General features: G+C 42.7%; 1 protein-coding gene across 1 annotated transcript; it reads right to left on the bottom strand.

The window, feature by feature from the left end:
- Positions 1 to 5,087: 5,087 nt before the first annotated feature.
- b4galt7 (xylosylprotein beta 1,4-galactosyltransferase, polypeptide 7 (galactosyltransferase I)) lies at positions 5,088 to 13,867 on the bottom strand. Its single transcript, XM_008292912.1, has 6 exons — positions 13,424 to 13,867; positions 9,440 to 9,784; positions 8,431 to 8,656; positions 8,180 to 8,263; positions 7,949 to 8,053; positions 5,088 to 6,033 (listed from the first exon to the last, which is right to left on the bottom strand). Exons 1-6 carry the CDS (start codon positions 13,474 to 13,476, stop codon positions 5,878 to 5,880), a joined length of 969 nt encoding a protein of 322 aa, XP_008291134.1. The 5' UTR covers positions 13,477 to 13,867; the 3' UTR covers positions 5,088 to 5,877.
- Positions 13,868 to 14,681: the final 814 nt, after the last annotated feature.

Here is a 14,681-nt window from a genome sequence, read left to right as displayed (position 1 = left end):
TTAGCTTGTTAGATCTCAGCATATTAGCTTAGTTAGCTTGTTAGCTTGTCAGGAGTTCAGAGGAACCATCCACATGTTGGGTCCTATGAGTGACAGCGAGAGACTGTTTGGATTCTGGCTGAATGAATAAGAAGCGTTTTCACATTTATATTTTAACAAAATGTGAAGTTTTGAGGAGGAAACCCGAGCAGACGATCCAAACATCTGTCCGCCGACCCGGTTCCCACTGACAGACCAACAGCTGAGGTGTTTGTTCCAGATGTTTGCTGTTTCCTCTCAGCCTGCTCCCTCAGCGTTTTATTAGTCATGGGGTGAATATGATTACAGCTTCTCATCCCTCAAGTTTATCTTAGATTTTTTGCTAATTGCTCCATAATAGAAGCATAATCCCCCACTTTCATTAACAAAGGCTGAAAATTAAGTGTTGGCATCACATCTGCTCCCGAGCCCTCGGCGTCTATAAATACGTGTGAACCCGCCCGGCTCGCTTAGTTATTGCTATACAATTTCTATTATCTTCCATTCCTGCTGAGATAAAGCTTTATAATCACCGAGTGGGGAATTAAAGAATTAGCTGCAGAGCGGAGTGCTGCTGGGGTCTATTTGTGGCAGCGCCGAGGTGTTTTTCTTCTTCACTCACCTCCAACAAAAGGTGAAAATTGCACCCGGAGGGGAAGCGCTTCGAGGGGGGAAGAGGTGCAGCTCCAGCCCATCCTCCCCTCTTTGTCTCCGGAGCTGCTTTGGCTCGTCACCCAGAACCCACAGCTGCACCGGAGCTGGACTCGGTGGTACCAGGGACGGACCGCCGGGGCCCCGGAGGCCCAGAGGACCGCCGAGCACAGCAACACCTCAGAGCTGCAGGAAGCAAAGGAAGCCTTCAGTGGGTTTAAAAAGATGTTTTCTGATCATGAAGACGACCAGAGAGACCGAGAACGCAAAGACAAAGACAAAGACACACAAAATAACCACAAAGAAAAAACTATGAAGACACAAAGCGATCAAATAGAGGCATGAAATGACTACAAGGCAACACAAACCAACTACAGAAGATAAAAAATGGCACAAAGAGGTAAAAAACACACCCGCACAGAGACGCAAACTAACAAAGAAAAGCTCTAACGAACTGCAAAAGAGAGAAAAAACAAACACAAAGTGCCACAAAATGACCAGAAAGACAGAAAAGAACAGCAAAGAGACACAAAACTACAAAACGATGAGATGCAGACCACCCAAAAAACACACAATGACTGCAAAGAGACACAAACGAAGTGAAGAAGACAGAATGTAACCACAAAATGACGCCACACAGACAAAAACTGCAAAAAAAAGACAGAATAGAACTACAGAGACACAAAACAACAACAAAGAGACACAAAACTGCTACAAAAAGATGCAAAAAATAGCAGAAAGAGATGCAAAATGATGGTAAAGACCCACAACAGGACAAAGAACCTGCAAAGAGACACAAAACAACAACAAAGAGACACAAATCAACTAGTTACTTAGTTCTGAACACAAAGGGCTGGTGCTGCAGTGCATTGTGGGACACTCCTACTTCAGTCCGACCCGTTCTTCCTCTTTGCAGGCTGTAGACGATGAATCTGAGCTGCTGTCGCTGACATGCAGTCAGAAGCTTCGTTAGTCGAGCTGACCGCCGCCCGCTGCTCCAACCCGCTAATTGCTGCGCTAACCTCCGACCAGTCGCTCAGGTAAGTGCACACCTTCGCTCAGCCGCCTGCAGCAGCTGAAAGTCACAGCTCGGGCGAGGAGACGGGTGGAGGTGGCAGGTGCTGGTCGGGTAATCGAGCGGGAAGCTGCGAGTTTAAGGCTGCGATCTCACCTCCGATATGAACAACTGCCAAAGCGCTTCCTGTTGCTACGAAGCCTTGGAGCGGCGACAACAAACAGGGACTCGCTGAACACCGTCAGTCCTCCAGGTGTCACAAACACTCGACACCTTTCAGGTCAGCTTCAACCCTTGTGCATGAAAAAAAAGAAAAAAACTCCTCCGAACCGACCGCAAAGAAACAAAACAGAGACAGGAAAGCCTGGAAACAGATGCAAGATGACTGCAAAGACACAAAAATGACTGCAAAGAGACGGAAAAATACCACAAATAGACACAAAACGACAGCAGACAGCACAGTGACGGCGCCGGTGCAACGCAAACAGACAAAAACCTGCAAAAAAATGAGCACAAGCACGAACAAACCCACCGCAAAACGACGACAATAACGGCAAAGAGGCTCAAAATGATCCAGAACGACAGAAAACGACCAGAAGGAAGACGCAGAATGACAATAAAGAAACAAAAACAGACTAAAAAGAGAAAAAACACCTGCAGAGAGACAGAAAACAACAAAGACAGAAACTGAAGAAGATGCAAAAGAGAGAAAACGTCCATGAAAACAAACAGAAACACAAACCAGCAGCATCGAGGTGACGACTCCTCTACGTCTTCTCCTTTAAATCTTATACACACACGACGCTTTACAGATTTAAATATTTTAGAAATCTCTCAAAAACTTATTTAAAACTAAAAATGGCAAATAAACTGAAACAACTAAATGTTCCTTTTTCTCACATCATCCATCCATCATCTCTACACCTTCATCCTCACTATGGGGGGCTGGAGTCTATCCCAGCTGACTCAGGGTGAAGGCAGGTTCACCTGGACAGGTAACCAGTCTATCACAGGGCTACACTTAGAGACAGACAACCAAGCACACTCACATTCACACCTACGGACAATTTACAATCACCAATTAACCTCAGCATGTTTCTGGACTGTGGGTGATCACCAGTCGTCTATTCATCTCCGTCCATTAAACAAAATCTAAATCCACAGCAGTCCCTCAAATAACCAGAAACTGGAAAAAGTAATAATAAATAAAAAAAATTGCTAAATTATTATTTAGTGAAATAAGATTTTGCTTTTGAATTGTGGGTAAAAAAAAATAATTAAAAAAATAAAAAATAAAAATAAAAACTGTGGTGGACCAATGAGAGGCCTTTGCTGCTGAGCAGTGGACCAGAATACCTGTCAACAGGTGAGAAGTCTGACTGAGAGTTACAGGAAACACCTGATGCTGCCATTTGATTGGCTCAGAGGGCTGATCAGGTAGATAAGTCGGTCACGGGTCCCATCAGGCTGGTTTTTAATATTTCTGTTGAACCACAATTCAAAACCAACGTCATGATGTTCATTAAATGTTTATTTATTATGACTTTTGTCAGTTTCAGCTCATTTCAGTGATTTATTTGTTTTCCTTCTTTAACAGGAGGGTATGAATAAATGAGGACGACTGTATGTCTGGTAACTTCTACATATTTTAACAAAAATCAACAAAACCCCCCAAAAAACAACCAAATCTGTCATTAAAGAATATTTTTACTGGATTTAAATACAAGCTACAGTTACTGCTTTACAAATATTAAAATATATATCTATATATATTAAAGATTTAAAACCTGGAAATCAATTTTAATTATTTAACCAATTTTCCTGCTTTGTTAAGTGACAGATAATATCTAGTAAAAAAATAAATATATGTCGATTGTAAACAGAGAAAACAGACCAAACCTGTTAATCAGGAGTCTTTAGCAGTTCTTCTACAATGTGTGGAAAATAAATTGAACCATTTTTCTGCATTTAAACCCACAAAAATTATCATTATTTTACTGATACAACTTAATTTTTTTGAAGCATGACCGTTTTCTAACCTCCGTTGTTATATTTTATCAGCTCATCGTGTTCTGATGACTACAAACCTCAATATTTAACAAAATGAAAGTAAAACAAAGATAAAGTTAAATTAATTAAGCGTTCTCACATTCACACACAAAAACACGACAGGAAACTGGTTCAGACTCAGATTTATCGTATAAATACTGAATATAGTACAAATGCACGGTACAGTCGTCTCCACAGCGCCCTCTGGAGTCCAGGCAGCAGAACACAACAGGACAGCGCCCCCAGCAGGCGGACGGTGGGACTGAAGCCCACCAGGAAACACACCAGACTGGTTTTATTTCCCAGCTTTAGCTTGTTTTTCGCAAATTCTGCATTTATTTAAAAAACAAAACGTAAACGTGCTGCGTCTCCGAGTCGATCCCTCACCGGCCTCCCACCAGCTGAGCTCTAAGAACCCTCACCAGGTTTAAATTAACAAATAAAATCCAGCTGCTTTTTTTAACGTAAATCTAAAAAATAAAAAATCTGAAGCGACACCTCTAAAATAAAAGACCTTAAACTGTAGAACGTTTTCAAACCGTGGTCGACGAAACACTTGAAAAACTTTCAGGTTTTATTTTTATCTGAACTGCTCACGTGATTCTCAAACGTTCTGGTTCTGATGATCTGAACCCGACCTGCTGGATCCTGAAACCGGTTCATAAATAAACGTCATCAACAAAAAACACCTTAAATGAAAACTTCTCCACCATAAATAACTCCGTGTGAGGTTCCTCTGAGTTCTTATGAACGTCTGTGAACCTCCAACGATTCATGAACACGTCTGTAACAGCAGGAAACATCTGGACCTGAACATGGAGACGGGTTGTTGGAACGCCAAGATGCTTCCAGTAAAGTTCTGGCAGCGACTAGAAACCGTCTCCGTGCTCAGATCTGCTACAGCTCGTCTGGCTTGGCTCAGTTTAAGGAACTCACCAAAGAAAAGAAATCAGGAGACTTGATGAGATGATCGGCTGGTAGCTCCTGGAGCTAAAACATGAGACCATGAAATGTTTAAAACGACCAAAACATCGACCAGCGTGGCCTCAAAATGTTCACGACGACTAAAGACTGAAGTCTGAAATGACTTAATTATTGTCAGAAAAGTCAAGAATGATTCAAGATTTCTGCAAAATGAACCCAAATATGTTGAAAATGACACGAAATCTGTTCAGTGACTGAAACATGAGACACCTGGATGGATGTCGAACTGATCAGGACGTCATTCTGCTGCTTGGTTTTGTTGTTTTGTGAATCTCTGGGACAGTTTTTTCTGGTTGTGGTCGTTTTGTTGATCGTTTCTGTCACTTTGCGTCTCGTTTTTCCTGTTTTGTGTCAGATTTTGGGCATTTTGTGTCTCATGTGTCTCGTGTTGTGTGATTGTGTCGCTCGTTTTTGTTGTTTCGTCTCTTTTTTGTCATTCAGTTCTGATTGTTTTACGTGTCTTTGGGAGGTTTTTGTCTCTTACATCCCATAATACTGCTGATCTGGTGTCAGGTTCTACCAGAACTCAGATGTGTTCTTCCTCCTAAATGTCATGTGTCTATCTGCTGTTCTGATGAAGTTCTGAGGCTCAGGGTCAGTGATCAATCTGGACCCGTCCCTCTGTGGACTTCATGGACCTGGCAGAACTCTGGTCAGTGGATGAAGGTGCTGCAGATACAGAACCAGATGTTCTGAAGAGGGGCTTTATTCAGATCTGGTTGGACTTCTATGAGATCTATTAAATAATAAGTCATAACAGCGGCGAACAGAACCAGCACCACGGTGTTTGTTTGACTTTGGTGAACGTCTGCTGATTAGATCAGAACCGTTTCTCCTGTCGGGTCAGAGTTCAACAACAAAAGAAAGAAGAACCAACGAGGATAAAAAGCTGAAGAAAAGAGAAGCCAACAGTCTGAAGCTCCAGCGCCACGTGGCAGATTGTTGGTGGAGCGTCCGTCGAAGCCCGACTAGAACCCACCAGAACCCAACTCTGCTGTCTGACTCGTCAACCAGCAGATTAATTGTCTCCAAGTACCTCCAGTAAACAGTTCGTTTAAATCCGGTTAAGACTGGTGGAGCCGCAGCAGCGCCACCTGCTGGAGCGCTCCGGGTCGGAACCAAGCTTTAAAGACCGCGGTGGCAGGACGAGGCGGGCCTCCTCATCCCAGCAGGCACCAGGGGGTCAGGCTCTGGTCGCACTCCAGCTTGGTGCTGAGGACGGTGCAGGGGGCGCCGCTGATGACCAGCTCCTGCCGGGACTCCACCTGGTACCGCAGGTTGGTCAGGCCGCCCTCCGGGTCCACCTTAAACTGCTCCTGCAGGGGGAGGGGGGGGACCAGGAGGAGGGGAGGGGGAGGGGCGGTGAAGGAGGAGGACCAGGAGGGGGGACGAGGAGTTCAGATGTCGGAGGTTCGTGTTTCAAAGTGACATTTTCATGCAAAAGGGAACAAATAAAGTATCTATAATCAATAATCAATCTATAATCTATCTGTTCATCTAAAACGTATTCACGAGTTTCTCTAAAACATTTCAGCAGCGAATAAAAACGAGTTTTGTTTCAAAGTCCAGACGTTTCCTGATGAGCAGCAGCTTTATAACAACAGATGTTCTGTTCTAATCACAGCTGGAGGTCCGGGTGCTGTTCTGGTCCTGGTTCTGGTTTTAGGGTTAAAAAGAACCGACCCTGAACTGAACTGACCCTCGTACACCCTGATCACCAGCAGGTGGCGCCGACCCACCGACTCTCTGAGCCTGAACAAGGTCGGGTTTAAACGATTCTCCATCAGAACCTGAAGACGTTTCAGCTCCTCTGATGATCTGAGACAAAGAACCAAACGTCTGCTTTAAATCAGGATGTTTACAATAAAAACACGTTATTCTGCCAGAAACGAACCAGGTTCTTTTAGTGAATCGGGTTCAAGCACATGGAGGAACTCTGAGCTCCAAAAGCCAAACATCAGAACCATCAGCCTGACGGACTTCAGTTAATTAGAACCATTTAATGTGAATGTTTCAAAATAAAATGTCACAATCTGAGACTTTTGTTTTGAAATCTTGGTCGAAACCTTTCAGCGGGTTTGAAAAGCGTCTTGTGACATAACTGACCAGCTGGAAACCAGAAAAACTGACAGAACGGTTTGATTTCTGATGTTCTGATGGTTCTTGAGCTTCTCATCTGCGGGGGTTTTCGGTTCCTTCCCACTGTTGTGGACTGCTTGCGGACTGCTGAAGCTTATAGGGAATCCAGATGTTTTGGATTGTTGGGTGTTTCTGTTTCTGCCTTTGTGAAGCGCTATGAGATGACTTGTTGTTGTAAATATGCGCTATACAAATAAAATTGAATTGAATTGAATTGAATTGAAGAAATCGGAGCTCAAAACTCTGATTTTTTGACAGAATCACTTTATTCTACGTGTCTGATTTTAAAATGTACCAAAAAAAAAACATTTGATCTGAACAGATTTAGTAAAAAATAAAAATCTGTAGAAGCGTGAAGCCACGACGGACTGAGCTGTGACCAAAACACGAGTGTTGTTTGTCCTTTAGGTTGAACTGCAGCCAGTGTTCCTCCCTCTGACAGTAAATCAGACTGGTTCTGCTTCAGCTCCGTCAGCATTACCAACAGTATTTATATATATATTTATATGTTTTTGAAGATGAGATGCTTTTCAAACCCTCTGGAAGGTTTTTTTCGTTCACAAAGTTTAGACCAAAATGTCAAATTCTGACGTTTATTTTTGGTTAAATGTTAAACGAGACCTGCAGAATGAAGTGATTCTGTGTAAATGTGTTGATTTGGAGAGAAGCACAGATTGTTTTACTAAATCTGTTTCCATCACAGGTTTATTTTTTGGTAAATTTTGAAATAAGACACGTGGAACAACTTTTCATTCGTTGGATGTAAACGTCTGGCTCCAGCTGTACGGTCACGTTGATGTTTGCTGGTAAACATCGTCGTCTTTTTATCCTGCAAAGCTGCTGCTGCTGCTTCACCAGTTCAGGAGTCAGATTTACTTCATCTGTTACAACACGTGAAGTAAAACCTCAGCGTGGACGCAAAGAGAGGAAAGTTTCAGCCACAAGAACGTCTGCACAACGCTAGAAAAACCTTCCTCAGAGTTTCACAGCCGACTTGACGGTCTAAAGGCTCATCGTTTATCTGGGTTTGCTCATCGCGTCCTGGAACAACCATCGAGCTTCTCCAGGTTTACCTCCTGCTGATTCTCGTACCTGCTTCTGGGCGGCGACTCTCTTCTGGTCCCGCTTCCTCCAGGCCGGGTCGTGGATGTGCAGAAAGGTTTTGTACCCAGTGTCGATGCCGTGAGGTCTGAACAGCTGCACACAGACAGAACAGCGACCCGAACACTTTAAAACGCCGTCACAGCTTCACAGGATGAACCTTCTGCAGATCGAGAAGCTCTTTGAAGTCAGAGAGAAGCTGAACGATGTCTCGTTTCTCACCTGTAGCTCGGCTTTCCTCAGGCGCCGGTAGAACTCGTCGTCCTCTCTGCCCCAACCCCAGAACCGGTTCGACATCCCGTTACACTGCAAAACAAGCCCAAACACATTTAGACCTTTTCACACCTGGAGCTCATCTCTGGAGCGTCGCAGCTTCAGAAACCGTCTGTAAACATGCAGAAGCGTCATTAAATGCTGATTAACGGCCCGTTAGCTTCCGGCCCCGCGGCGCCCCGTCAGCCCCGGACCAGTACCATGCGGTAGTGCTTCTTGGTGAGCAGCAGGATCCCGCCCACGTACGTCTTGTAGTGGTACAGCGGGTGCAGCTCCGGCGACGCCACGTGGAACGGGCCGTCCTCGGGGAAGCCGTAGTCCAGCGCCTCGTTGAGCGGCAGCAGGTCCACGTCGTGCATCGCCAGGTAGTCGGTGTCGTTGCCGCTCTCCAGGTAGCCCACATTGATCAGAGACGCCCGGTTGAACCTGAAACGAGGAAGTATTAGCAACACCACGCGACAGGTGGACAACGTGAGCCGCCATCTTGCTCTGATCGGCTCCAATCAACGACTCTGATTGGCTGAATTTAACCTCATTAAGACGCCGGCTGTCCTCTGATCAGCAAACAAACCAAGACTTCAGCTCCAAAAACCTTCAGCTGTACGACAGTAACTATGGAGCAGTGAGAGGCCAACTTACCAAAATAAATCTGTAAAAGAATAAAATAAAAATAAGAATAAATAAAATAAAAAATAAATAATGTGGCAACATTAATCAAACATGAATCCATAAAAGAAAAAAAGGCTGATAAAAGTAGAAACATAAAGACAAAATAAATAAAATAAAAAAATTCTATTTTTTATTTATTTTTTAATTTGTAATTTTTTTTAAAATTATTTTTTAAAAATAATTTTTATGTCGCTTTAAAAGCAAAATATGAGCAGAAAAATGTGCGCAGTAGGAATGTCATAAAAATGATTTTAAAATCAGAAATCAAAATAATAAATACATTTAAAACAACAACAATAATAATAATAATAATAAATTGTATATTTTTTAAAGTTATTTAATTCTTTGATTCGGTACTTCCTGTGTAGAATTTGGTCCGTTTATGTTGAACAGTCGACACTGAACACGGTTTTGATCCGACGGTTTTTGAAGCGTTCTCACCATAAAATCAAACCTGAACTCCAGAACTCATTCTGACCCAATCAAACCCCCGTAAACACCAAACGGTTTCTTCTTCTGTGGTGGCGGCGCCGCCCTCACCTGTAGTGGTCCACCTGGTTGATGATGAGGATCTTGTGGCGGATCTTCTTCTTGTTCAGGAACCTGTGCATGAAGGGCACGAACACCAGCAGCTCCTCGAAGCGCTCTCTGAACGGAACCACCAGGGCCAGCTTGTGAGGACCCCAGGACGGGTCGTCCGCCGCAGACGCCTGACCGTCGGCCGGGCAGGGCGGCGGCGGCGGCGGCTGGGGGCCTCGCAGGTCCTCGTGGGTCATGGAGGACATGTCACCTGAACAGCTGAGCTGCAGCCAGAGCAGAGAGACCAGAACCAGAACCATGCAGAGGCCAAAGAGCTTGTAGATGGTGCATTTCCCCGACAGGAACCTGGAACACAGAGGGACGGAATCAAAGGTCTGTCTGGGTTCTGGTTCAGCATCTGGACTTCTTTAAACACGAGTTACATCCAGGCGAAGCATCAAAACCAGCAAGGTCCACATTAAACACGTTCTGAGTCAGAACCAGCAAACATCGGCCCAAACACATCAAGTCACAGGTCGAGACGGTAAGTCCAGTCCAACAAGTTCAAAGTCAAAACCAGCAAGGTCCAGGAACAAGACTAGAAAGTTCTGGGGTCAGAACAGAAAGTTCTCGTTCAAACATACTAAATTCTAGGTCAAGACTAGGAAGGTCCAGGTCAAGACCCGAAAGTTGTGGCTCAAAAATATCCAAGTCACGGTCAAGACTAGAAAGCACAAGCTGAAGACCAGCAAGTTCCAGGTCAAGACCAACCAGTTCCAGGTCAAGACCAACAAGGTCAAGTACAGAAACTTCCAGGTCAAGTTGGGTAAGTTCAAAGTCAAAACCAGCAAGTTCCAGGTCAAGACTATAAAGTTTTGGGGTCAAGAACAGAAAGTTCTCGTTCAAAAATACCAAATTCCAGGTCAGGACTAGGAAGTATTTGGTCAAAAATGTCAAATTTTCTGTGTGTCAGTGTAAAGCGTTCCAGGTGGAAACCAGCAACTTCTAAGTCAAGAATTCCAGGTTCCAGGTCAAGTCAGGTAAGTTCTAAGTAAAAACCAGCAAGTCAAAGGTGAAGAGCAGAAGGTTGTGGCTCAAAAATATCAAAGTCACGGTCAAGACTAGAAAGTTCAAGTTGAAAACAAGCAAGTTCCAGGTCAAGACTAAATTCCAGGTAAAATATCAAGATGTGGGTGAACGCCAACCATTTCCAGGTCTGAAAATCAGTTTCTAGATCAAAAATCAGCCAGTTCAGTGTCAAGACCACGAAAGTCAAGACCAACAAGTTCCAGGATGACACCATTAAAGTCCAGGACAAAACCAACAGGGTCAAGTACAGAAGGTTCCAGGTCAAAACCAGCGAGATCGAGGTCAAGGCCAACAGTTTCCAGGTCAGAAAGATCCGTTTCTAGTCAAGATAAGCGAGTTCCAGGTCAAGACCAGCAAACTCTGGGCCAAGAACCAGAACTTTCAGGTTGAGACAACCAAGCACGGGGCCAAAAATGTCAGGTTCCAGGTCAACACCAACCAGTTCCGAGTCAAGACCAGAAACGTCCAAGAGAAGAGATGAAATAAGGATGAGCAGATCCGTCAGGGAGACGTGAGGATCACCGTCTGAATGTAGGTTTAAAATCCAGCCGTTGTGACGCCCCAACACACGGGTCCAGTAGTTTCTGTGGTTAGTACTGATCCAAACAAGCATCAGAACCAAACAGCACACCAACACACTGCACGGTGGACTCATTCAGGACCTTGTTAGTTTTCTACAAGCTGCATTTTCACACCACCTCCTGTTGCAGGTGCAGAACGTTCCTGAGCGATTAGTCCATCAGATAATTAAGACATCAGCAGTAAAACAGGAAATAAAGACTCGTTGGTTACATGCAGTGACATCAGAAGTTCCCAAACTGGAGCTCGTTAAAAACCTAAAGCTGCAGAAACAGATAATTAATCAGCTGATGACTGGAGGAACAATCAGGAACTGAAGTCTGAACATCTGATGGCTGCAGCTTCTGGAAAAGGTGATTTTTAGACTAAATCAGCCTCAAACATGAACCGATTTATGTAAATTATCAGCTCAGTTTAAGACATTATGTTAATTTATGGCTGAGAACTTTCCAGAAGCATCACGTCGGCACTTCATTCATTTATTTATGTGATTATTTTGGCTTTAATGTCTGATTTATTCCATCAAACACTAAACACTCGACATGAAGTCTGCATCATCAGAAATCTGGTAAAGCTGAATAACAAAGACCTCGGCGTGTCCCTGAACCACAGTTTGGGAACCGCTGATCCAAACAGAGCTACTCACTTCTCTTCGTGGTGGAGAACTTTAGAGGCGTCACTTCTTCAAAGGTCAAGAAAGAACGTTAATTAACAGGGTTTATTGGTTTGTTCTCTTTCGAGAACCTTTTTCACCATCATGAAGAAACGAAACCTAAAATAAGTCCAATGATTGTTCACTGAGCACCAAAGTTCACTGACTTTAAACCAGAGTTTTGTCTTTTGTGCTCACCGACGGTGGAACAAAAACCTCTCGTTAAATCGAGCAATAATTAATAAAACATGTGTTCAGTAAACTGGAGAATAACATCAACATAAAACACATTTAATGCTGTGACTTCAGTCTTTAACTTCTTTTTTATTTTTTGCATAATGAGCTGGTGGCATCACGTCAACAAGTGAAAGATAAAATCTTGTTTATGATCAGAACTGATGTTTAAAATAAAACAAATAGATCAATATGTTCTACTGCAGTTTTCTGACGGAGGCTTTTTTTTATGTGGCAGCGCACAAAAGTATTAATGCATCAGAATATATATATTTTTAAATTGAATTTAGCACCGATTACATAGAAAACAACAAACTTTGTGTTTCATAAAAAACGACTTTGGTATCATGTAAACTAACTGGCATTTAACGGGCTACATAATTTACCAAATAATGAATTTATAATTTGGGGAAAAACAGATTAAAATGGATTAAAGTAATTATTGAAGTTTTATTCATTCTAGTTTTAAGTGTCTGAGTCTCTGCTGCAGAAAAACTAAGAAAAATTAATTTAACATTTTGAATTTTAACTTCGTCCTGAAGCCAGTTTTAATTATTCCATCATATTTCTGTGCATGTTGTTAAACTTTACTGTTAATTTCATTATTTTAAAAGCACTTAAAATAACTGTTTTTGATTCATTTATTGGGGAAAAAAATATTTGTACAAAACACTTTGAATAAACTGAGCACATGACAGAACTTTCCTGTACGGTTATTTTTTTTAAATTTAATTTATTTTTAAAAAAAAAGTACTTTCAACGATCTGTGCACATTATGAAACCTGACTGTGCTGTTTTTAAGTATTAAAAAAAACAAAAAAAACAAAGCAGTTTGATTAACCCGTGCACATTACTTAACTTAACTTGACTGTTCTAATTTTTTAATTTATTCAAATAGAGTTTTGTATATATTTTCAATAATCTGTGCATTTTTTTCGAACTTGTCTGTTCTGTTTATTTAATTAAATTATTTTTATAAAGTACATGGAATAACCTGTGCACATATTCAGCTTTCTCTATTTTTTACAATTTCTATTTTAATTTATTCCATATATTTTTATAAAGCACTTTTAAAAAATGTCTGTTTTTTTTAAATAATTAAAAAAATAAATACATTTATTCAACTCTTATTTTTTCTCTAACTTCTACAAAGCAATTTAACCACTCTGTGCACTTTTTAAAACTCGTCTGTGCTGTTTTTAATTATCCAGTTTATTTAATTGAACCTTTTCCTGCAGTATTTTATATTTTACGTGTTTTTATAATTTGTTCTTGTCCCTGTGAAGAACTTTAATCACCTGCATGTGTGATAATGAGCTTTATTAATGAGATTTTAAACTCGACGCTTCTCCAGAACCCCTCTTTCACCCGCTTTGGACCGTTTTCACTGTGAACTACCAGAACACTGTGGTTCTAACTGGACCTGGACGTCTATCTGTGGTCCTGCTCACCTCCTCTCCTCCTTGAAGTACAGCACCGGCTTCCTCCGCGACGAATACATCATTTTTAGACTCGAGTTAAACCGAACCGGACCGAACTTTAGCCTCCATCGGCCGGACCGTCGTCCATGTTGGCTCTGCGCCGCCGGTTTCCAGCTGCTCGGGGAGGTGAGCGGTTCGAGTCCCGGTTACTGCTCCGGATCCATGTTAGCCTCGTTAGCTAGCTAGCTAGCTGCCGCTGCCGCCGCTGGACACGTAGCATGTACCGGGTCGCGCTCACCGCCGCTCCGGGTCCGAACCCGCCCGGCTTCGCTCCGCGGCACCGCCCGTCGCCGAGGCTCCGTCAGAGTCGCACCGCGGCGGGAAGCCACATTTCACGCGACAGACGCGGACCGAAGAAACGTTTCGGGCTCAAATCACGGAGAGAAACATCAAACAGAAGCCGATTGTAGTGCGGTCCGACCCGGTATGAGTCCGGGTGGGAACGGAGGCGCCTCTGTGCAAAGGTTCCTACCGCGATGTAATCAGATTTAAAGGAGCAGTCCGGCAGTTTGGGATGAATTCAAGCTAATGTCACTTCTGACATTAGAACTTTACATTAAATGTTTGATGTGGATCTATATTTTTATTTTAGTCTGTATTTAGCTGATGAAACACTTTGTCCATATATGTGCAATATTTTAACCAACCAAGTTCAGTATCCAGTCTACCTGCTGCTACAAAAACATTTAGTTTAAACACAACTAATGTGGCTTTTCTACTCTAATGTTTAGATTTTGTACTACACTTGTATTGCTGTATTATTACTTATATTTTACTCTTGTTCTATTGTACAGGATTTTTCTTAAAAAAAAAAAAACAGGACCTGATTTGGTACCACAACGTGAATGTGAGCTGGCATGACAAATAAAGTTCCTTGAATCCTTGAACCATCACAGATCAAACCAACTAAGAACTGGATGTTTCTAACATTTATATAAAGTACACCGTCGCCCATGAAGTTGGAATAACTCTTTCAGACACATTCCTCTTTTTATTTCATTCATACACATCAGTGATCCCTTCTGACCAGGTGATGATCACATCCTGAGTCCCAGTTACCAGGTGGAACCAGTTCTGACTTGGGTGGGACGTCCTGCCCACTGACACCATCGACCAGCTGGTGGACAGAACGCCACCATGTCACTGATCCGTGTCAGGTGGTCAGACTCAACATTAGTGACTGAGAGACCTTTAAAGCGTAATAATGGACATTCTGATGCATGAAATC

Source organism: Stegastes partitus, unplaced genomic scaffold (genome assembly GCF_000690725.1).
Source record: "Stegastes partitus isolate 25-593 unplaced genomic scaffold, Stegastes_partitus-1.0.2 Scaffold842, whole genome shotgun sequence".
Classification (NCBI taxonomy): domain Eukaryota; kingdom Metazoa; phylum Chordata; class Actinopteri; family Pomacentridae; genus Stegastes; species Stegastes partitus.
This window is presented reverse-complemented; position numbering and strand designations above follow the sequence as displayed.

What these genes read in the sequence shown, in the direction of transcription:
- b4galt7 (XM_008292912.1), bottom strand. Translation starts at nt 13,476, where the DNA reads ATGATGTATTCGTCGCGGAGGAAGCCGGTGCTGTACTTCAAGGAGGAG. An exon ending in TACTTCAAGGAGGAGAGGAG is followed by an intron (nt 9,785 to 13,423) that starts GTGAGCAGGACC and finishes TCTGTGTTCCAG; the next exon opens with GTTCCTGTCGGGGAAATGCA. An exon ending in GAGTCGCCGCCCAGAAGCAG is followed by an intron (nt 6,034 to 7,948) that starts GTACGAGAATCA and finishes CTCCCCCTGCAG; the next exon opens with GAGCAGTTTAAGGTGGACCC.